This window comes from Myotis yumanensis, unplaced genomic scaffold (genome assembly GCF_028538775.1).
Source record: "Myotis yumanensis isolate MYYU_CA2020_CCGP unplaced genomic scaffold, mMyoYum1.0.hap1 SCAF_4, whole genome shotgun sequence".
NCBI classification, from domain to species: Eukaryota; Metazoa; Chordata; class Mammalia; order Chiroptera; family Vespertilionidae; genus Myotis; species Myotis yumanensis.
In genome coordinates this window covers 73,078,143-73,103,142 of record NW_027223755.1, presented here as the reverse complement: position 1 = coordinate 73,103,142, position 25,000 = coordinate 73,078,143, and the positions used below count along the sequence as shown (strand labels likewise).

General features: G+C 45.0%; 1 protein-coding gene across 1 annotated transcript in view; it reads right to left on the bottom strand.

Moving 5' to 3' along the window:
* The window catches only part of SNX24 (sorting nexin 24), a 131,160-nt gene extending 106,794 nt beyond the window's left edge, over nt 1–24,366 (bottom strand). The window contains exon 1 of the mRNA XM_070411488.1: nt 24,130–24,366. Coding sequence (XP_070267589.1) covers nt 24,130–24,189 — 60 coding nt within the window. The 5' untranslated portion in view covers nt 24,190–24,366. The remainder of the gene's footprint in view (nt 1–24,129) is intronic.
* Nucleotides 24,367–25,000: the final 634 nt, after the last annotated feature.

The window sequence follows — 25,000 nt, the reverse complement described above, 5'->3', positions numbered from 1 at the left end:
CAGGGAATTATTCTTTCTTTAATTCAGAAAACACCATGCTAGCACCTAAAACCCATTTTTAATGAAATAAAACGAATCTCCAGTTTTTCTGCACACACTCCCGTTGCCTTCGCCAGAGGCGTCTCTCTGGTGTCCTGTGCCCAAACCAGATGCATCCTGTGTTTCTACAAGGAAACCATCAGAATCTATTAAAATTACTGTACACTGATAGCTGCAGGGACATGACAAATCGCAGGCCAAGAGTCAGATACCACGGAGTGTGTTCCAGGGCTTCGGGGGCAGGCCCATTTGCAACCAAATGATATTGTGTGAGGCTGGCGCGCTCAGTGCATGACAAACTGATGCAATTTCAGCGCTGTCTGCGGGCCAGCGGAGATCTCTCTGATGCTGGTTGTGGTTCGTTTATAGAATTGTGCAGAGTTCCCAGATTTGAATCACTCGGGGCTTGAAAGGGCTTCACTTGACAAGCTACAAATAATTACACTCTACTCTTTCCATTGTACTCTATTATTTTGCCCCCCTTATCTCCAGGGTTTGAGCTTTTGTGAACAAGCAAGGTCGGCTTCTATTTTGACCACAACACAACAAAACATTGTTCTTTTCTGATATGATAAATAAAAGGAGGCCCTGCAGACTAAACATTTTTATCAGGCACATTTTCCACTTTTGTAGGCAAAAGCCGACTTCGGGCTCAGTCAGAAGGGCTGAGCTGGACATAAGCAGGCAGGCAGGTTCCTGCATCCTCACTGAGGGAGGGGCCCCAGCCATCTGGTTATTGTAAAAGCTCATTTGAAAAAAGGGACATTGACTGACAGATAAAGGGCACATGCGCAGTAGCTTTTACAAGGTTTCTACTGCCCTGGTTTCCCCTCCCCCTGTTCCCAGCTGCATCCTAAAGGCCTCTTCATTCAGATATCCTTTCTTTAAAAAACATATTTTTATTGATTTCAGAGAGGAAGGGAGAGGGGGAGGGGGAGGGAGATAGACTAGTCAATGAGGAGAAAGAATCATTAATCAGCCACCTCCTGCATGCCCCCCACTGAGGGTTGAGCCTGCAATCCGGGCATGTAACCTTGACCGGAATTGAACCCAGGACCCTCAGTCTGCAAGTCAACGCTCTACCCACTGAGCAAAACAGGGTTAAGGCCATTCAGATATTCTTAATAAAAAATTTCTTCTAACTTGGGATGCAATTAGAAGCAAGCTGCCTTACGGCACACGTCCCAGAATCACCAGAGCTTCTGAATTCAAGTTTGCTCCCCATTTGTGAAATATTTTAAAGAGTGTATCACCTACCCTAAGGCGAGGACCTTCCTAAGACTAATACATTAATTACTGCTCCACGTACGTTAATTTGGTAAATGTGAAACTTTATGTTTTCCTATTTTCCCACAGAAAAACACAGAATTGAAGGAGACAATTTTTTTGTTTAAACTCCAACCTCCAATAACATTTCATACAATGCTAGTCCCTAGGAAGGTTTTAAAAGAATCTATAATGATGTTTAACATGAACTCCAATATCTTTTAAAATTTACGGTCTCAAGTGTGGTTACTATCCCCATGTTAGAGATCAGGAAACGGAGGCACAGGCAGTAAAGCAACCTGCTCATTGGCTCACAGGTGGGAAGTGGTAGAGCTCGAAACTGAGTCCAGAGAGTGACTCGCGCCCTTGAACACTGCTCCCTAGCTCCACAGCTCCACTCGAGGCCAGGCTGACCCCAAGCACAACCCTTCCCCTGAGCCCACACCAAGCACATGAGAGGATTCATGTGGGCAGTGCAGGCAAATAATAGTGAGATTACATTCTCAACAGTAGCCACAGAAGCTAAAACTTGAGATTTCAGCTCCCCAAATGGGTACCTTTATTCCTTCCCCACCACAGCGCTGGCTGTAAGTGGGACCCCTCCGTCTCTCTCAGTCTGCCTGGCCCAGGACAGCAGCACTGGCCACAGTGCTGTTGGGCGTTTGAAATGCGGCTAGTCCGAGTGGTGGCGTCCTGTGAGTGTAAAAAACACACCACATTCCAAAGAATCACAATGGGAAAGAATATAAAACATCTCCATAGCTTTTACATTGATGACATGTGAAATAGCATTTTGGATTTGTTGGGCTAATATGTTATTATAATTCATTTCATCTGTTTCTTTTTACTTTTTAAAACATGGCTGCTAGAGAAGTTTAGGTCCCTATGTGGCTGGCATCATCCTATTTCTAGGGGACAACGCTGCTTGAAGCTCCTCCCTCATCCCAGACTCTCTGGGGCTGAAAAGCAACGCCCACAACAGCAGCTGGCCTCCCTGGAGGCTTCGTCCCCTTCCACTCCCTCCCTGCACAACCCCCAGCTCACACCACCGCCTCCTTTCCGGACCCTGAAACACTCACCGTGTTCTGACTTAGGAAAAGCCTTCCTGACCCTCTTTCCCCGCTGCGCTCTGATCTCTCCCTTCTTTCAGCCAAAGCATCTGGCTGGGCCCACACTCATTTTCCTCACTCTGTCCAGCTCCCTAACTCACTGCAATCTGACTTGCATTCCCTCCCCAACCCCAACTGCTCCTCAAAGGTTCTCATCTCCACAGGCTCTTTCTCCACCTTGTTCCGCCCCCTCTGCCTTCTCCAGAACTCCGCTGGGCCCCCTAACCACCCAGTGCCTCGCCTACCCACATGCTTCAATGGAACTGAACGCCAACCAGGTTCTAGGGCAGTGACGGCGAACCTTTTGAGCTCGGCGTGCCAGCATTTGGAAAAACCCTAACTTAACTCTGGTGCCGTGTCACATATAGAAATTTTTTTATATTTGCAACCATAGTAAAACAAAGACTTATATTTTTGATATTTATTTTATATATTTAAATGCCATTTAACAAAGAAAAATCAACCAAAAAAACGAGTTCGCGTGTCACCTCTGACACGCATGTCATAGGTTCGCCATCACTGTTCTAGGGAGAAGAAATAGAATTATCGGAAGCAGCACCAACCCCACCCATTCTCCCACCCGGATCCCAAGGAGGATGGATGCTCTCTTATTATCTAGGAATTCTTTTGCTCAAGGCAGATGTGGCTCAGTGCAGCTGGCTGTTTATGATCCTCCCTGGTCAGCCATCATTCTGTTGTATGGTCCCTTCTCCCCAACGTTCCTGTCCAGGAAAAGCCAGAATCAGCTTGAGTCTCAAGCATCATCTGAACAGAGTGACCTCCAGCCACATGTGGGAGCCAGCTTTCCACGTGGAAGCCAGCACTGCCACGGGGAACCATCACTCACTGGCTTACAGGTTTGAAGATGAGGGAGTAAGAAGAAAACTCTTGGGCAAAAGTGAAAATCTCATCGCTGGCTACTGGGAGGAAGTGAAACTAGAACTGGTTTGGGAAAGGAAAACACAGCTAACTAGCTATGAGAAGGGGAGCAGGATAGGCTTCCTGCGGGCCCAGGGACGAGACTCAAAGTCATGGGAACCCCAATCCTCCCACAACTGGGGGCCAGAGGCAGCTCAGGCATTAATGGCAGGAAGTGCCTAGAGGTAAGCAGAGATGAGATGGAGGGCACTTAATTTTATTGTTTTGTTCATCCTTTTCTATTAGCTGCCAATTCCAGACAGTTTCTAAAGTCCCTGACATTCTGTTCAGGACCTCTCATGTCAGCCCTATGCCACTGCCCAGTCCAGACCTTCCTCCTGGTCACTTCTGCATCCCGTTATCCCAGCCTGGGCCACAGCCACCGTCCCACAGAGGACTCCAATCACTCCCCCTTTGGCACCTGTACACCAAGCTAAGCTTAATCAACATGATTTCCCATTTTCATGCCACTTTGCTGTTCAAAAACATGCTATGCCATCCTGTTGATTTCTGCACGAAGTCATCAGATTTCAGTTTCTCATCCCCCTTCCCTGATGCCAGTGATGGGCATTCTCTCCTCGGCACCCATCTGCCCAAAGCAACTCAGACATCCCACCTGCTAGAATGTGCCCTCCTGTCCCCAACCCCTGGCTGCTGTCCACCCTCCAGGAGCAGACAGAACAAAGGGGGTCCTCCATGGGGACCTCTGCCATGTGGCCCATGTGCCCAACATATGCCATTCTCTACTCACCACTGCGCACTGGCCACTGCTCTCTTCCCATCTCCACCATATAATGTTCACCCACATCTTTCTTTCTTTTGGGGAGTTGGGTTCCTTCACCAAAGCCCTATCCCTTCCATCTACTTATCTGAATCCTACTTAGGCTTCACAATGCACCTTAAGCCCAGTTTCCTGCAGAAAGTCTCCCAGGTACTTTACTGATCTCATTCTCCAAATCTCAATTCCATACAACCTGCTATTTTGCTGTGTCCTACCATAAAGCATGCATCACTGCTTCGTGGAGACTATGTCGGTTGGTGCACAGCTAAACCGCAAGCTCCTTGAGGGCTCGAATCATGCCTTACAGCTGTCAATTGCCTGGAGCTGGCACCAACCAGGCATTCAAAGACCTGACTTCCTCAGCTACACTGACTAATTATGCTACTTAATAACCGATACATGCTTTGCTTCCTTTGCATGCTAGACTAAGAGCAAAGAGGTTCGACGGCACTGCTCTTTATCATCGCCATCCAACTCTCATGGAGCTACCCTTTAAATTAACTATCTTACAATGTTACAAATCTATTACTTAAGCAAGTGATCGCTTCAAAATATGCTGAGGTGCTTTCAAAGAGTAATTTGTCTTCATTTTGATAAACTAGATGCTATGAGATATGGCCAGTAAAAATGAACATATCTCCAACATAAAATCAATGTTGCTCTAAAGAAACCCTCCAAATCTACAAAATGGTAAAATTTTTACAATTCTAATTTTTACTCTTTCAAAATGACAGCAGCATAGCCAACTTATAGTGGCGTCTATCCATATTCATGTAAGAACAGTCTGTATACCCCTTGAGGAAAATCAGTACAACTGTTTATAAAGGCTCAGGTACAAAACGGTCCACACACATTCTGGAGGACAGTTCGTAGCTCACAGTACTTCCTACAGCGAAGGCTCCTGCACAGACCTGGGGCCGCCAACAGAAGCAAACACTGGGCAGGTCAAACAGGAGTGATGAAATCCAACTTTCACATAATCTAAGAGTAAAACACACGCACAAAGTTTTAAATCATGTCTAACCAGTATTATTTAATAAGCCAGTTTCGGGCACTTCCATATCCATTTCTTTATGGCGAAAAGTGTTTCCTATATTTTGACTTAACACATTACAAAACACTTCCTTGAATTACCAAAACTCATTGTACATGGACCATCTTTTGTACCGAGTTTCTGTTTCAAGTTCCTCTCCAGTATTAGTAACAATCCTGGACAACTCTTCAGTGGCCTAAATTAACCCCCAATGAACCAGGGACATGTTTCAAACGTTACTTTCCAATCCCTTGCACGCCCAGGAACATCCCCATTGGGCATGAGCATGACCCCCTCCATCCTCCAGACCACTTGGGCAGAACCGAGACCAGAGGCCTCGGGACCCAATGGGTGAGACCCTGGCTCCGGGGCAGCTGGCGTCTGTCCAGTGGAGAATAACTGCACAGCAAAAAGGCCTCTCACAGCACTAGAATCAAGCAGGCTCCCTCCCACCCTCCGCAGCAGAACCCGAGTGCCCCTTCCTCCTGCGGGGTCCACCAGGAGACTCCGGGCCCTGGGAGGTGGCTCTGAGCAGGAGAGCAGGCTGCCCAGGTCGGAGGCAGAGATGACACATGAAGAGGCGAAAGGAGTGCTTTCATGCCCAGCTTGCTATCAAGAGAACCCGCCATGATCCTCCTGCTTTTCAGATCCCAGAAAACAACAGCAACTGTGTTTTCAGTACATTCCCCAAGCAGTACGAGGTGCTTTTCATTGATGATCTCAATTCTGTTTTCAGCCTCACAACTCTCGGTGCTAGCATTCTCCCGTCTTACAAAGGAGGGGACCGAGGCGTGAGGAGGCCTGTGCGGGTGAGAACCCAGGTCTGGAGCACCTTCCAGCCAGGTGCCTTCTGCTCTGTGCACTCTCCTAGATGCACACGCCTCAAGCAAACGATGGCAAAGTATCAAAAGAAGACTTCTTTAGAAGCGCCTATTTACTTGCCTGGGCAATCCATAAGACTTAGGCACGTTTCCCCATAACAATGAAGTCCTACCATGTGGGCTCTCTGGGCTCTGGGTCACCTTTTTCCAAAGCAGTGCATTTCACATGCATTATATCACTTAATCCGGGCAATGGCCTTATGGGTTAGCTACGACAGACAGCCCATTTTAAAGATAAGGAAACTGAGGTTAACCGTTTACTCACATTAAAGCTTGCTAACATAACCGTATTTATATGTTTAGCTCTCCACAAAGCCATACAGAATTAGCTGACTCTAGTGTATGCTGTGTTCACAAACAGTAAGAATCCCTATGAGAGAGAAATCTGGAATGTCTTGAGGGTCTTGGAAAGAAAACTGCTGAAAGTGATGCACCCCCAGGGCCCAGGACGTGCCTGGTACACCGCAGGTCATAAAGAGCTACTGCTTGAATCAATGAATGTAAGTAAATACTGAAGCTGATAAAGTTGTGCCTCACACCGCACACCCCCTGCCTGGTTCACCCTGCCAGCCCCCTCACCAGGCCCCACAGAGCACTCAGTATCAGAACGTGCTCACAGCAAATCACATCAATTCTGAGCTAAACTTCCAATTAAAAAGCCTGCCAGCCTCCCCAGCCAGGGGCTTAGATGATGAGCCCCAGAAAGATGAGCTCCAAAGAACCGTCTAGGCCCAGAACTCACTGAAAGGAAGATGCCAGGGTCATGGCAGCAGCTTCAAAAACAACGCTCCGGGTTAAACTGACGTTTGTTAACGCTGGCCTCCTCTGAACCTGGCTAACCCTGAGCTCGATGAGTCAGGAGGCAAAGTCCTACTTCTGCCCACAGCAAAGCACACCAAAATAGGTCTGCGTGGGAACTGGCCCCATCCCAGTGCCAGGCCAGAACCAAACGCTAAAACGTTTACAAATGCAGGTTACTCTTCTGGCCGCGGCTCAGAACACCTTCTCTTATCTGCAGAAAGCAGGAAACGAAGTCATGGTTTTGCCTGCCAACAGTTGGGAATCCAAAGCACAGCAAAACAAGGGGAATTTCATCCAAGCCCTCTGACCAATAAAACGCGGTTCTCAACGACGGCTGATTTAACCACATAACCAACGTTCTTCATGTGTTCCTGCATTGGAGGGACCAGGACACTTTAGATTTCATTCTCTAATTGGAAAACACTGCAAGGAAAGCACTGCTTGGAAAGAGAATTCAGTTAAAGCAGTGAATTAAATGCTGAAGTATTCAAAGATGAGGAAAAAAAGAAAAATTTTCATTCTGGATGAAAGGAAGGTGAAATATAGGGCATATTAATCCCTACTGGCAAAACTTAATGAGAAGTATTCAAAATAGCAACAGCTTTTCCGCAGAGGGAGTTCTTCCTACGGGCTCAGGACCTACATTGGATCCTTGTGAGAAACGGAGGTAGGCACTTTAAGGGACAGGAGGTTCAAGGAAACTAGTGACTTGCAAGAATGTGGAACCAAGCGCCTCGCTCGAAGCTTAGTTACGACACTCCGGAGAAGTTCCTCAAAGTGGCTGAGGGCAGAAAGCCTTTTTTAAGTTCATATGGATCTATAGACCCAAGTATGGTTTAGGCCAGCCGTGGGCAAACTACGGCCCTCGGGCTGGATCTGGCCCGTTTGAAATGAATAAAACTAAAAAAAAAAGACCGTACCCTTTTATGTAATGATGTTTACTTTGAATTTATATTAGTTCACACAAACACTCCATCCATGCTTTTGTTCCGGCCCTCCGGTCCAGTTTAAGAACCCATTGTGGCCCTCGAGTCAAAAAGTTTGCCCACCCCTGGGTTAGGCGCTCAGTCTTAGGTGCACTTTTGCTGAATCAGAATGTGCACCGATCCTTTAAAGCAGGGGTGGGGAACCTTTTTTCTGCCAAGGGCCATTTGGATATTTATAATATCATCCGAGGGTCCTACAAAATTATCACCTTAAAAATTAGCCTGCTCTATTTGGTCAAACATTTAATAAACTCACCCCTAATGCCTTGGCAGGGCCATACCAAGTGATTTCGAGGGCCAGGCGTTCCCCACCACTGCTCTAAAGCTTTAAATCAAAGCCGATGCTTCTACCTTCATGCTGCATGTCCACTGTACGGGGCATCTTTTTCAAAACAGGGTAAGCCACCCATCCCTCGGTTTTGGGGATTAGGTACAAATCAAAATCACCTGGAGAGTTTTTAAACCATACCACAGCCTGGGCCCTAATTACATCACAACCTCTGGGGGTAGAGCCTGAAAATCGGTATTTTTTTATCGCTCCCAAGAACCACGGATGTGCTGGGGCAAATGATCTCCACGAGCTTGTTGGGGACATCTTTAGTTCAGGTCTCAACTTGGACTGTTTAATAGAATCACCCAGGGAGCTGTTAACAATTCTGATGCTCAATTCATTCCCTGGCACCTCCAGGCTCTCGAAGGGCGGGACCCAGGCATCATGGATTGTAAAGACCTCTGGGTGATTCCCAGATGCAGCCATGTCAGAGCACCACAGCTTTAGCAGCTAGTCGTTTGCACTGGAAGCCCAACCCTTCATTTGGACAGTGTTCCATCCACCAGCAGTACCATCACATCAACAATTAGTCTTTTTCCCATTCTCCCTGCCTTCTCCCTTAGCACCAGGCACCCGAAGTTGGTGCTGACACCCCAAAATCTTCCATTTGTCAGTCACCTCTTAAGTGCCATGTCCACTTACAGGAAAGGCTGCACGACTCTCCCCTCTGTCCTTCAGCTTCATTCCCACTATTGAATGATTCATCTCACACACACAAGCAACATTTGTCATTCTCTCATCACTTTCAATTTTTATCATCTCCACTTCCCCTTCTCTTATTAGCATTTTCAACGCTGCCACTTCTTTTGCCCTCGTGGACAATAGGGGTCGATGCTATTTTGGGTGCGTGAAACGTAGGCACAAAGCTACAGGCTAAGGAAGCACAGTGTGGCTGAAACTAAACGGACTTCCTGGGTACCTGCCGTTGGAAGATGGTCAGGTTGGTGTCTTTTCTGCTCTGGAAGGTAGCTTTGTTTACATGGATAACAGTTCATACGGAATCCAAGGCACACTTTAAAAAAAACCACACCTTTATTGCTGAAAGTAGGACATATGCCCCTTTTTATTCCCATTGACCCCTTACAGCCCTCCCCCGCAAAGCACACTTTTTGATTGACAATGAAGATCTTCATGGTTGAGAAAAATCAAAACCTTTGTACATTTCTGTTCTAAACTTTCGAATTTGACCTTCTTACATGGGGCACAAATGAGAAAATCTCTACACTGAAAGCAAATGATTTTTATCCAACAATATTAATATGCAAAAGAAGCAGCATTCATTTGGAAGATATTCTCTCAAAAGGCAAAGCAGATTGTGACTAAAGCTTCCCTAAAACATCTACCACTCTGGGCTACTAATGAATGGCCGGCAAATCTAATCCACATCCTCACCCTGCAAACCACCCTCCCTCCACATGCATCATCAGTGGAAAAGTTCATAGTACTGAGAAAATGCACTTGCTTGATAAAGTACGTTCTGTAGCAGGTAAGACTTTGTTCATTACTTTGCTTTTCTCAATGCTATCTCAGATTATTTCTGCAAAACCATCAATGGAAAGCCCACAGAATATGAATTCAGAGTCTATCATGGAAAAAGCGGATCTGATTTCCATACAAATTATAAGATAAAGTGTAGCAATAATTTACTCCAATAATTTTTATGGGAAAGATCAAGAGTATCGATTTTTAAAATAAGGTCTCCACTAATGTCCTAAATTCATTTCAATCCTCTTCCTAATAACTGGTGCTTGAGAAGGAATTTTAGGATAATATTTAAAAGTTAATTAAAACCAGTGTAAGCATTCATGTCAGTCAAGTCTGACCTCCGGTCTAGAATGCATTTAAATGCATGTCACCTTGACCTGTAACACAGCAATGTAAAAAAATTTTGGTCAATATAAATCAAGTGTACACTAATTTATACAGCAGGTTTCCTGGTATCTGAATCAACATTAGAAATCTAACCAGTATTTGTTATTCTATTATTGACAAAAGGAAGCATATTTAAATGATAACAAGCACTCAGGGGTGTCATTTGGAAGTTAAATTGTTCCCCAAGGACAGCTTCTGTAAACATCTACACTTAAAGGTCATTTACCACCAAATTATGAACAACTGTTGCATTTATTAGCACAGGCTCAATAGTTCGGAAGCTGCAGCCTTCCATTTTTACTGACAATGAGATCTAATTGTTCACTAATAAAAAACAAGGAAAACAGACTTTTCTAGCAACTTTTATTCCCTGAACTATGATCACTTTTTGAAAATGGAGACACATCACCCTGGCTGGGTAGTTCAGTTGTTAGAATGTTGTCCCGATATGCCAAGGTTGTGGGTGCGATCCCTGGTCAGGGCACAACAAGAATCAACCAATGGATGTATCAATAAATGGAACAACAAATCTCTTGTGGGCACTCTCTCGTTCTCTCTCTCTCTCTCTCTCTCTCCCTCCCTCCCTCCCTCCCTCTCTCCCTCCTTTCCTTCTTCTAACAAATAATAGTGTGGTGAAGGCCTGGGGGGGAGTCAATGGGAAAAAAGGGGACATTTGTAATGCTTTCAACAACAAAGATACATTTAAGAAATAAAATCAATCAATCAATAATTGTTTTTAATGGAGACACAAATTCTCCATAGGTGTGCAGCCAAAAGTAAAAACCTCCCAACGTCAGAAAGAACCAAACACAGTCTAAAGTAAATATCAAATAAAATACAAAAGTTTGTTTTATATGTTATGTTCATCTGAACTAAAACAAAAAGGAGAAAAACACTACAATGTTTATTTATGGATAGAATGTATATTTCACTTTTAGAAGGATGTGTGATGGTTAATATTACCATGGGGTAGCCAGATATTTGATGAAACATCCTGGGTGTTTCTATGAGGTAGTTTTCGGTGAGGTATTTACTTCAGACCAAGTAAAGCAAACTGCCCTCCATAATGGGGTGTCCCTCTTGGGATTTTGGAGGCAACATAGTCTGGGTGTGTTACTCCAGCCCCTTTTCCGAGTGACTAGAAAAGCTGCTCGTTTCTTTTGCGTTGGGCCCCTAACGAGAGAAGGCTCTGCAACAGGTCCACGCTGCTGCGCAAGCTGCTCTGGCACGGGGACCAGCAGACAATCGATGGTGCTGGAAGAGGCAGTGCAGTCAGGGTGCCGTTTGGAGCCTTTGGCGGGCCCTATCGGTGAATCACACGCAGGTCCTTAGGATTCCAGAGCAAAGCCCTACCATCCTCTGTGGATGGCTACTCTCCTCAGAGAAACAGCTCTTGGCCTGCCATTGGGCCTTCACAGAGACCCAAAGCTTACTCATGAGCCACCAAGTTACCATCGGACCCGAGCTGGCCATCATGAACTGGCTGTTAGTTGACTCATCAAACTATAAAGTTGGATGTGCCCAGCAGCACTCCATCATCAAATGTGAGTGGTTCCTAGGAGACTGGACCTCAGCAGGCCCTGAAGGCACAAGTCAGTTCGTTAAAGCAGTGGCCCAGATGCCCACAGTTCCCACGCCTGCTGACCACCTTCGCTCTGCCAGCCCGCACCTCTGGCCTCATGGGGCATCATCCCCTTTTATCAGTTGGTGCAGAAAGACTCGGGCCTGGTTTACAGATGGGTCTGCACCAGACGCAGGCACCCCCCGAAAGTGGACAGCTACAGCACGTCTGCCCCTTCGGAGACATTCGTGAAGGACAGCGGGGCAGGCCAGTCCTCCCTGTGGGGAATCTTTGAGCAGTGCACCTGGTGGTTTACTGTGCTTGGTCACGCAATGCTTTTGCCACACTACCATGGACTTACGGAACACCTTATCCACCACGGTGGCACTCCACACCGCTTTGCTTCTGATTAAGGAACTCACTTCACAGCAAATGAAGTGATGCAATGAGTCCACCCACGATCAGGGAATTCACAGGTCTTACCATGTTCGCCACCATCCTGCAGCAGTGGGTTTGGCAGAACAGGGGAGTGGCCTCTTGCAGACTCAGGTACAGGGCCAGCTATGTGGAGACACCTTGCAGGGCTGAGACAAGGTTCTCTGGGAGGCTGCATATGCTCTGAGTCAGCGTCCACTGTATGGTGCTGTTTCTCCCACAGCCAGATTCCCGGGAATCAAGGGGTAGAAATGGAAGTGACACCACACACTATTACTTCCAGGACCTGCTGGCAAAACGTTTCCTTCCTGTTCCTACGACTTTATACTCTGCTGGCCTAGAAGTCTTAGTTCCAACAGGAGATACAACAAGGATTCCCTGGAACTGGAAGTTAAGACTGCCATCTGACCGCTTCAGCTCTGAATTACCAGAAGGGAGTTCCTGGGCTGGAGGGTGACTGATCCTGACTGTGAAGGGGGAGTTGGACACCACTGCACAATGGAGGTAAGGAAGAGTGTGTCTTAATATAGGGGATTCCCTTGGACATCTCCTAGTGATTAAAGACAATGGAAACTTAAAACAATCCAATTCAGGCAGAACTACTAACGTCTTAAATCCTTCAGGAATGAAGGTTTGGGTACCTACCAGTAAAGAACCACAACCAGTTGAGGTGCTTGCTGAAAGCAAAGGAAATATTCATATAAATACCAACTATAACCACATGACAAGTTACAAAACTGTAGGCTGTAATTATCATGAGTATTCCCCCTTTATTTTGTTATATTTGTGTGTGTATATATCCATATACATATTCACCTATATAAAGCAACTATATGCATTTTCTTCCCTCTCTTTTCTCTTTGTCATGTAACATAAGATGTATTAACTTTATACCATAGTTCTTAAGTTACATGATATCAAGGAGAAGAACCCATGATTCAAGGGCTTTACCTCCTCTTCTGGGGAAGGAGTTAGAGCATTTCCTGCTGTATGATTTTCTGCTTCTTTCTGTCTCTTGGCGGCTCTTTGAGGGCTTTGATGATCGGCAGAAGCAGAAGGCACTGCCTCATTCTGGGCCTCTATGTTCTGAAGGGTCAGTTTCACTGTAATCCTCAGACCCTCCAAACACTGGTTGCTTTGGAGATGTCATCACCAAGCTTTTTTGGAGACAGACCCAGGGGACCGGGGCAGATAGGGCACTGACTTCCCCACCAGTGCACCTCAGGTAAACGACTTTGATCTCGCTGGGAATGAACTTCAGCAGCACGGTGCAGGCAGCTGGTATCAAAGGAACCCAGGTTTGAGACGATCAAAGAAGGCTGCACCTAAGCCCCCTCCAACCCTAAAGCAACCATAACTTTTTTAATGGTCTTCAATGGAAAGGAAGAAAGTAGGGTGAAAAGGACATGAACAGAAGGTAGATTTCTGCAAACAAACCTGTTATAGAATATACTTTACACAAGTATAAAACAAAATTAAAAAATTTTAAAGACTAGTTTATTGATTTCTTCTTTTTTTTTTTTTAAGAGGGGGAGAGAGAGGAAGGGAGAAGAGAGAAACTTTGATATGAGAGAATAATACTAATTGGCTGCCTACTGCCCGCCCCTTACCTGGGGTCGAACCAGCAACCCCGGCATGTGCCCTGACCGGGAATGGAACTGGGAATGGACGACGCCCAACCAACTGAACCACACAGACCAAAATTAATTTTTAAAATAATTCCTAAGAATACAAAATAAAACAAAGCTGGTAGCTAGTTAGTGTTATAAGAGAAGAACCAATCCAAGTAATTTTAGAACACAGTCATCTGCACACTCCTAGTGGGATAGGTCAAAGAACAAAAAAACTTTTTAAAATATGTTTTAAGCTGTATTCAGTAATCATGTTCTTGATGGTAGTAGTGATATTACAATTAAGTCACACTGGTGTGTATAATGTGAGATGAAGTAATTAATCATATGATGTTGTAATCCTATCAAGCTCAGCCTCTAAAGTACTGAGATTTTTCAGTACCATAGAAAGAAGACAAGTTGAAGATAAAAGAGACTAGGAAAAAACTCTTGTTGTCCTGAATTTACTACATATTTTACCTGTTGAAAATCCCTAGCTTGGACCATTGAAAAGATCTAGAAACCTCCACAAACCCAGTGTCAATGTGTATTATATACCTTATGACTAGATCATGAGCTCTAAATATCATTTTCCACCAAAAGCAACCAGGGATCTTTAGAGAAAAAGCAAATTCCAGATCTGGGGCAGGAAAGGTAAAAGATGCATGGAGAAGACCTTGTTATAGTAGAAAGCAAGTAAGTTGACACAACTAATATTGTGTCAAGAACACAGCACCCGACTTAACAAAGCCACACCTGAAAATAGGCAGAGATGGGACAAAATACATACAGGTATGTATGTATGCAAAGGATTGAACTACATCAAATATGCCAATATCCACAATAACAATCTTAATTTTTACATTAATAAAAACATTCATAACAACACTAATTTTTTAAAAATATATTTTATTGATTTTTTACAGAGAGGAAGGGAGGGGGATAGAGAGTTAGAAACATCAATGAGAGAGAAACATCGATCAGCTGTCTCCTGCATACCCCCACTGGGAATGTGCCCGCAACCAAGGTACATGCCCTTGACCGGAATTGAACCTGGGACCCTTCAGTCCCCAGGCTGACGCTCTATCCACTGAGTCAAACAAGTTAGGGCAACACTAATTTTTTTTAAGGAAGCCTCTATGATCACCTTTAGTTTGTGATCTTTGGAGGTAACCAACTTATTATTTTGAAAAATAAATAATAAAAGAAAGAATCAAGCATTTATTCTACCTTTTTAAAATAAAAACAACACCTTGGAGTAACTAATTTAGAACACAAGTTTCTCTTTATACATGTATTCAAGCCAATAAATGAAGAGAGAATGATAAAATTCAAATGTCAATACTGAGCATCCACTAATGAGTTAATAGATCTTGGCAATATCCTTCGATGGCTGGCTCCTAGTTTCAATCCCAACTCAAACAAACTGCATATTTAAAAAGGAACATGCATGGGAAAATGAAGGAAATGTAAAAATGGCTTGATATTTATGAAATACTGCTTATTTTAAAATGTCTGATAATGATATTGTAATTACACTTTAAAAGGGGAACCTGAACATACAAACTGAAAATATTCAGACAAGTCTGAGATTTGTTTCAAAACGAAATGGGGAAGGTCGGGCAAGGAATGGCGGGAAAAAGTAAGAAACAAAACTGATCTGAGTGGATCATTTTTAAAGCTGAGTAAATGGGTCATTATTCTCTCCACTGCTAAATATATTGAATTTTTTCCATACTAAACAGTTACTTTTAAAAGGGAGGAGGAACAAGGCAACAATTGAAAATTAAAACAGAAAAGATATACAGAAAGCAAAATAACAGGAAGTTCCATGGAAATCTGAATGAGTACTTGGAAAACCAGCATAAAAATTCAAGGTGTTTATATGTATACTAGAGGTCTGGTGCACAAATTTGTGCACGAGTAGGATCCCTTGGCTTGGCCTGGCCTGCAGGGATCGGGCCAAAACTGGCTCTCCGACATCCCCCGAGGGATCCCGGATTGTGAGAGTGCACAGGCCAGTGCACATCATAGTGACTGGTCGAACTGTCTAACGGTCGGACACTTAGCATATTAGGCTTTTATTATATAGGATATGCATAACCCATGAAGGCCTGGGAGTTGGTGGAAGGGATAAATGTAATACTTTCAACAATAAAAATTAAAAAAATAAATAAAAATGCAAGGTGTGAGCCTGGGGGTCCTTTGCTTTAGAGGGATGCAGTGGGGAATGGAAGAGAGTAGAGATGGTGAAATATGTATCTCTATGCTGTCTATAATACTATTTCCTAATCATGTGCGTATGTGCATTAGCCCTTATGATTTTGAAGAAAAAAAATGTAGTAAATAGGCTTAAAAAAACTGAACCTGAATACACAGGTTGATACACACAATTTGAAAGTTGTAATAAGATCAGTTGGTTATAGGTGACTGCCACTTCCGAAGTACTTCAAAGTATTTGGGAAGAGTTTATTTTAAATAGCATAAAATAAGTATTTCTGGACTTCTGTTTACATTATTAATTCACATTAAAGAGCTCTAAGAAAATTAAACTTCAAAGCAGCCCCTACTCAAAATAATAAGACTCAGAACATAGCCAGAGATACCATTCCTTGTGCTTTGCAAAAATAATCACATTTAATCCTCAAACCACCCAATAAGGTAGGTACTAGTATTCTCTCCCCTTTTACAGCCGAGGAAAATAAGACACAGGAGACTAAGGAGCTTGCCCAAGTCAGACTTTGGGCTAAATGTTCGAAGGCAGATTTGAATGCAGACAGCCTGAGTTCATAGCCTGTGCCCTTCACCTGGAGGCTGTGTCAGCTTCTGTCATAAACTGGTGGAATCACATAAATAGGCTTTTGCCAACTGGCAAATCTTACCCAGGAAGCATCTGAGGTAAACACTATTTTATTTGGCTTGCCCCATTTTTGAGACAGTGTGCTATGATTTGGACTACTAACTCACATCAAAGCAGAGGAAACAATGCCATGTGGTATCCTGGATCAGATCTGGGGACAGAAAAGGGGCATTAGTGGAAAAACTGGTTAAATTCAAATACAGTCTGGAGCTCAGGGAATGGTAATGTACCATGCTCGTTTCCTTGTTGTGACATTACAACGGTAATGCGTCATGTTAACAATGGGGAAACTGGGCGAAGGGTATATAGGAACTCTCATGACCAACCATGCAGTTGTTCTGCAAATCTAAAATTATTTCAATATTAAAAGTTTATATTAAGCCCTAGCCGGTTTGGCTCAGTGGATAGAGCATCGGCCTGCGGACTGAAAGGTCCAGGGTTCGGTTCTGGTCAAGGACATGTACTTTGGTTGCAGGCAGATCCCCAGTGTGGGTGTGCAGGAGGCAGCTGATCCAATGTTTCTCTCTCATGGATGTTTCTGACTCTCTATCCCTCTCCCTTCCTTCCTATAAAAAAATCAATAAAATATATGTTTTTAAAAAGTTTATATTAAAAGAATGGGTCAATCACAAAGTAAAAACTACTGAAAAAAAAAGATTAAAATGTATTTCTAGCTCAATGAAAACAAATTTACTTCTGTCCCCAAATTTCTAAGCACCATATTTGCACAAAATCCAATCCTCTTGTACCTATTTCGATTTTTAAGGGAATAGAGTATTCTGTGTGTTAATGTTCAAGAATATTTTCAAACTGTATTTCTTGTCCTTAAGCAACATAGCTTACAAATGTTAGATTTAATCACTCCGCATGGATTTAATGTTCACTTATGCTGTGTGCTTACCATGGGTGAGGCAGCATGCCAGCTTTGTGTTTGCTACACAAAGGGCTCCTTCATTGCAGACGCTTACAATGGGTGATTGAAAGGTGCTGTGTGGACATTGTGCCCTCACTGCCCTTCTGACCTTCTCCCACTGTAGTGTCTATAGAGTTAAGTGGCAGGAATGACTGACCTCCTTCCCAGCTCCAGATGCCCTCTAACTATTTTAACTCTCTCTGGTTAACCTATCCTTGCCATGGTGATTGGTTCAGGTAGCCCTAGCCTCAGCCAATCAGCATACAGGATTCCCCTGGCGGCAGGTCAGTTAAGAAACCAACCTGGGATCATGAGAGATGAAGAGACATGCATTTGTTCAGAGCTTCTGGGGGGAAAATGTCCTTCCTCTCTTCCTCTAGATGTCATAATATTTTTAAAAATTGTTTTTTAATCTGCAGCTTGTTATCATTTTTTTTCACCTGGTGGAAGCTACTCTGAGGATGAAAGCAAACAGAGAGAGGAGGGCCACTCTCAGGTAGCCAGGCCCCCTACCTCACCCTCCCAGTCTCATTCTCACAAATGTGAAATGGCAATAATAATACTTCTTGCAGGTCATTGTTAATGCCAAGGCAATATCTGCATTGTGGTAATGTTAAGAATAGCAAAAACAGTTAGCACTGTGATTATATTGCAACAGGGAAGTGCTTGGTCTCTGTGACTCCCTCTTGTGTAAGCCTGTGTTGTTCCCATGACCTTCAGGTAATAGCTCCTGGGTTAGACATGCTCACCATGAGAGGACTTCTGCTTGGGGCTTGAGTTTTTATACAAAGAGTCCCTCCCACTTTCCCTTCCCTTGACATAAAAGAAGCCTGAAGTCTGTACCTTCTTAAACTGGATCTTAGGATTAGGTCTCGCCCCTTCTTGGTTTGAGCCTTCTTGATCAATAAACTTTTCCTTACTCCAGCTCTGACATTTTGAGTTTTAGCCTTTTGATGTGTCCGGCACACAGACTTTGGACCAGTAACAAGATAAAGGCATTGCTAATTTTGTGGTAAATTTTCATTTTTTGGTTATGTTTAAGAAATCTTCACCTGTCAGATAGCCATAGTGAAATAGTCACAGGAGAAATTATACTTTGGATTTGCTTTAAAATATTCCAGAATTTTTTTTAAAAATGGAAAAATGAGGAGGAGTGGTGAATTAAAATAAAAACTGTGAAATACTGAAGGTGAGAAATGAGTAAATGGGGGCTCACAATATTGTTCTATTTTTGTATTTTAATCCATAAAATATGAAAACAATAATGATCCCTGTATATATCATGCATCCATGAAACTGCCTTATGTATTAAAAAGCATGATACATCAAGTAATCAGTAAGAGCCGAAACCGGTTTGGCTCAGTGGATAGAACGTCGGCCTGCGGACTGAAGGGTCCCGGGTTCGATTCCGGTCAAGGGCATGTACCTTGGTTGTGGGCACATTCCTGGTGGGAGATGTGCAGGAGGCAGCTGATCGATGTCTCTCTCATCGATGTTTCTAACTCTGTCCCTCTCCCTTCCTCTCTGTAAAAAATCAATAAAATATATTTAAAAAAAAAAAAAAGTAATCAGTAAGAGTCCAGATCCCAAGAAAGATACATTCACTTAAGCACAGCACAGTTAAAACAAACCTGAAAAACTACTTAATTCAATGCCTTAATTTTTACCGCTATGGAAAATAATATCTAATATATTCAAACTTTAGTGTTGTTACCGAAGCAGTAACTCCAGTTTTGTTGTTTTTAACCAACAGTGTCTGAAAATGGAAAACACTAGCCTGTTCCGGCACCCAGGACTGCTTACCCTCCCTCACATCCAACGGGTAGTTCTCCATCCTCCATCCTCACCTAACCGCTCAGCCACATCGAGCTCCTTCCTTCTTGTAAAGTGTCTGCCATTTCTTCTCTTCCTGCCTCACACTTCCTGCCTCACACTTCTCCCTCTAGATCAGTGGTTCTCAACCTTCCTAATGCTGCGACCCTTTAATACAGTTCCTCATGTTGTGGTGACCCCCAACCATAAAATTATTTTCGTTGCTACTTCATAACTGCAATGTTGCTACTGTTATGAATCGTAATGTAAAATATCTGATATGCAGGATGTATTTAGGCGACCCCTGTGAAAGGGTAGTTCGACCGCCCCAAAGGGGTCGCGACCCACAGGTTGAGAACCGCTGCTCTAGATGCTCTATGAATAATTCCTTGCTCATGCAAGTTTCAGGTTTTACCTGCAGTCCTCCCTCTTTCCTCACTCCACCTGCTCTTCCTGGGAACATCCACGTGTACGCTTTTTCATCTTTTATGCTGAGTGACCCCCTAGAGCCCTATTTCCAGCCCAGATCTTACACATCCTGAACTCTAAAATCAAATGGCCTCACCCACCATGAAAAACTCAACAGGTTCCCGATGAAATATGCCCGCCCCTCCCCCCGCCTACACACACACCCATGGGAGTCACCCTGCTGTCTCACATTGGGTCACCAGACCCTGGGAATGCTTGTGTCACCCCCTTTCCTTCCCAAGTTGCCTTAGTTCAGGCCCTCATCCTCTTCTTTCAGAAGTTTTGCAAACTTCTCTTAAATGATTAATGCTTTAGGGTCATCTTTCTAAATGCAAAGCTCATCATGTTACTTCCTTCCTTAAAACTCTCCCGTAACTTCCCACTGTCTGAGGGTGAAGTTCATCCTCCTCTGTAGCCCTCAAGGCCAGTGAGCTGGTCCCTCCCCGCCCCTCTGTCAGGGATTACCCTGCTCTGCCGATTTTCTTCTATCAAAAGACTCGATCATTCACTATTTATTCCGCAGGCAGGTATCATTCTTGCTGTGGGATAGGCCCTGCACTGGGGCACAGCAGTGGGGACAGACACTGTCCTAGTTTCGAGGCGCTCAGAGCCTAGCAGGGAAACAGATATTAAAGAAATAAACTGGGGGTGGGGGCTGGGGAGCTTGGTGTGGAGAGAATAACCTTCCCATGAAGTAATATTTGACTTCATCGGTATTTTGTTACAATATCCTCTCTTGTTTCTTTGTAAACTAAAATGATTTAGAAGTTGCCTTTGTTTTTGGACAATCTGGGAGTTTGAAATGCCTTTCTGCTGAGACGAGCATCTGTCCTGCACTTCCTCTTTGTAGAATTCACAATCCCAGCAAAAACCTAATCAGATTTCAAGTCAGCATTCCTCAGCGACCTCCATCCCCACCCCTCAGCACAATACTCTCAGGCAGAGCCCATTTGCCCTCTTCCTCCCTAACTCTTCCCTTCCCCACCCTTCTCTCTAACCCCTCCCTACCTAACCCTAATCCTTCCCTACCTAACCCTTCCCTACCTAACCCTAACCCTTCCTTACCTAACTCTAACCCTTCCCTACCTAACCCTTCCCTACCTAACCCTAACCTTTCCCTACCTAACCCTTCCTTACCTACCCTTCCTTACCTAACTCTAACCCTTTCCTACTTAACCCTAACCCTTCCCTACCTAACCCTTCCCTACCTAAACCTAACCCTTCCTTACATAACCTTAACCCTACCTACCTAAACCTTCCTTACCTAACCCTTCCCTACCTTCCCCATCCAATGGGCTGGGAAGCCCTGAGGGCAGAAACAACGTACTCCAATCTTTCAATTCCCCACCTGGCAGAGTGCAGGCTCACAGTAAATGTTTAAATGTTAAAAGGGTAAAAGATTCACTCTTTAAATGTAAATTATGTTGTACATCGAGCATAACTTTGTATAAACTTTCTGAATAACAATGGAGCAATATTTATAAAAAGACAGGCCCAGCAGCAGCACTTGCAGTTAATCTTCTACAGAATTCCTAGCAGGAGGCATAAAAAGCATGCACAGGATGTCTTATTTCAACATCTGACATAGTTGCCAAAAATCAGAAACAAACAGCAAGGCCATCCACAGAGATCTGGATAAGCACACTACGTACGGTGCATTCCATCTGCGGAGGATCCCTGTGCGCCTAGTTAGGAGGAGACAGACCTATCCCTACTGACACCTAAAGAGATCCACAAGGTGGAGGAGGAGTCATAGTAAAATCCTGCCATTTATTCAAAGGCAGAAGAAGCATATGTTGTCACAGCATAAGGAGAAACGTCACTAAGAAAGCTCTCCTGCTTATTATCTCGGAGGGCACAGAACTGAAGGCAGGAGAGAAGAGCCACCTTTTTCTCCTTTAAACTTCCTATCGCTGAATTTGTAAGAAAGCGATATACTTCTTTTTTTTTTTAATATATTTTATTGATTTTTTACAGAGAGGAAGAGAGAGGGATAGAGAGTTAGAAACATCGATGAGAGAGAACATCGATCAGTTGCTTCCTGCACACCTTCTACTGGGGATGTGACTGCAACCAAGGTACATGCCCTTGACCGGTATCGAACCTGGGACCTTTGAGTCTGAAGGCTGACGCTCTATCCACTGAGCCAAACCCGTCAGGGCCGCGATATACTTCTTTAAATTAATACACAAACATAATCACTAATGTAAAAAGTTATTTGTACACTAACATATATGTTATTTCACCAACTTCTTGTTTAGGAAATGGAAATCTTTTTAAACTCCAGGTTGCTGTTTTTTAAAAGATGAACTGTTGCCGAAACCGGTTTGGCTCAGTGGAGAGAGCGTCGGCCTGCGGACTGAAAGGTCCCAGGTTCGATTCCGGTCAAGGGCATGTACCTGGGTTGCGGGCACATCCCCAGTGGGAGATGTGCAGGAGGCAGCTGGTCGATGTTTCTCTCTCATCGATGTTTCTAACTCTCTATCTCTCTCTCCCTTCCTCTCTGTAAAAAATCAATTAAAAAAATATATTTTAAAAAAAAAAAGATGAACTGTTACTCATGGCTATTCCCAGCACCTACAAGAGACATGCTAGCAGATCCTCAGTTAACATCTGCTGAATGAATAAGCTGTTGTACAAGTATAAAATAGTTGCTCACAGGGAACAAAGTATCTAAAAGCTGCTTCGCAAACTCACTAAGGACAATATCACTTGCAGGTGGTAACTTAACAATATGGTTACCAAGCTAAATAAGTTAGGATTTTGTTTTTAAAGCACACAAACTCTCATCACATAAGCAATCTTCAAACTAACAAGTTTATCCAAAAAGGCGGGGGGGGGGGGGGGGGCTCCTTTGAAATCAGTTTAATTTGCAACCTGGAGTCCGGCACGTTCCTGGCAATAATTCGGGAAATAAAAAGGTATTTGAAGATTTGGGAGGAAAACACAGATGCTCGAACAGAAGAAAATCAATAATGACCAATGAACCTTAATTTTAATCTACTCAGAAGTGCTTATTTGGGGAGGTAATTAACTTGTAGCTCAGACTCCTGAGACCACCTGCGTCTGAAGACCAACGTGCCCCCAAAGCAGCCTTATCTTCAGATCCTTAAAGAATGTCCCAAAGGCAGTGCGCCCTCCTGACTGCTATGCTGGTGGGAGAGGTGAGAGAGCTGGAAAAATGAAAGACAGCCAAGGTTTCAGGCCTACGGAAAAAGCTTCCAACAGTTCAATTTTAAGTTCAACTCCCACCTCTTTTAAAGGAAGCTACAGAATGTTTAACCACAGGTTAATTCATGGGAAAGTATTATCTATAAAAATAATGACCACCATGGAGCCCAACTTGTTTTGGGACACTTGGACCAATAGTCTACTTAATTCTAAAAACTCACATGCTCCCTGGACTTTTTTTTTTTTTTTCAATCACTACAGGACTCCTAATTCTAAAAATCCCTTTGAGAGAATGATTTTAATCGTTCCTATGAAAATACAAGGTACCCAATAGGCTGTCACCAAAACCGGTAACTTGTGGAAGAGGAGAGGTCAAAATACGTACTTGGCTGCTAAATCAGTGTAACAGGTGTTTAGCAAGTGAGTGAATTCGTAGTGAGTAACATAACAATCTGAACTTTCAGGCTGCCCTCTGAAACCTTCTCCAAAGCCCTCCAGTTCTTTAACAACTGGAAATAAATTCTTCCAAGGTCTACCCGGCCAGAAGCACTTCTCCCTCTCGCAAGTACTGTCTGGAAAAAGATGTCTGAATTCATTGGGAAACCAACCACCTACGGTTTACTTACTAAACTTGTTACCAAAGGTCCCAGGCCCTGGTCTCCGCCCTCCCGCCCACTCCTCCCCTACGGAGAGCAGGGGCCCTGGTTCTCATTTCTCAAAGCCCCCAGTCCGAGGTATGAACAGGTGCTCATTAAGTATCCGATTTAGCCATTTCATGGCAAGGAACGAGGGGGAAAAAAACTTTGGAAACCATCTAAAAGCATCGCATGTGTTCACTGAGGCTAATAACCACAAATGGTTGTTTTTTAAAATTAGCATATCCATCCGAATGAAACCTACAGAACTTGGAAGCCCACATCCACCCGCCGCGAAGCCAGCAGTGTCTGGGCAGAGGGAGCAGCTGGGTCGCAGAGGGACGCAGCCCAGCGGGCTCCGGAGGCCGGGCGGCGGGCGCATGGCAGCGCCGTGTCCGGGGACCCCACTCCCTGGCTTCTGGCTCTCAGACCCGGAGCCGGGCAGGGAGGTATGAGGGACGGAACCGCGGCACCAGGACGGCGGGCAGGAGGCGCCCGTTTCCTTGACAACCGCCCCAGGGCGCAGCCCTTCCTCTGGGCCGGGGGAGGGGAGAGAGCGCAGGGACCCCCGCGCGGGGACGGCGGCGGCCCGAGGGGCACCTCCCGGACTCAGCGGCCTCGGCCCGCACCCCGGGGCCCGCGCCTACCGTGTATGCCCGCTCCAGGTCACTCTCCTCGTAGCGAAAGGACGGGATGTAGACCTCCATGGCTGCGCCTGGCGGCCGGCGGACACAGAGCAGGGACGGCTCCCGGCTCCCGGCCGCCGCTCCGCCCCGGCCCGCCGCCCCGCCTCTCCCCCCTGCGCCCGCGGGACCCGACGCTGCGCGGCGTGGACCCAGGTCCGCCGCGATCCCGCCGCCCGCGCGCTCCGGCCGGGCTGGCGCCGCACCGGGGGACGGGGAGCGGCGGAGCGGGGGCGCGGAGCTGCGGGCGCCCGGGTTCCAGGCCTAAGGTCTGCGGAGACCGGCTGGGCCCGGAGGAGGCGGGGCCTGAAACCTGCGAGTCTGCAGAGCAGGGTGTGCGCACCTCCGCGCGGGCGCGGGGGTTGGGCCGCGGGCGCTCCCTGCCCTTCGGCGGGAGCTGGATTTGCCATTTGGGAAACATCCTGACCAGGTTGCAAGACCGCGAGGAATAGAAAAGCATGGAGCTTCCTCATTTTGTGCTGGTTGGCTGAATTTTCATTTTAACTCTCGGCTGGCAATAGCAGCGAACCCTCCAACTTTTACCCAAACTTGTCTGTTTCCCTACGATTCTCGTTCTGAGTTAGCCCGAAAGTCGTCTGATCACTGAGACAAAACGCTTGGGCTTCTTGCTCCGATTCTAAAATGCTGCCTCACCTAATAACCTGAAAGTATCTGAAAGATGAAGTGATCAGTTACCTCTGTAAACTCCGAGTTTCTTCCTTAGCTTAGAGCTCAGAGAATAGAATCTTGGAGGTGACTCGCGGGCCAGAGAAGTGACCTCATCTGCGGAGCTTCTTGTGTTGCAGGCAAACAGCTGCACCTAACTCTGTGCTTG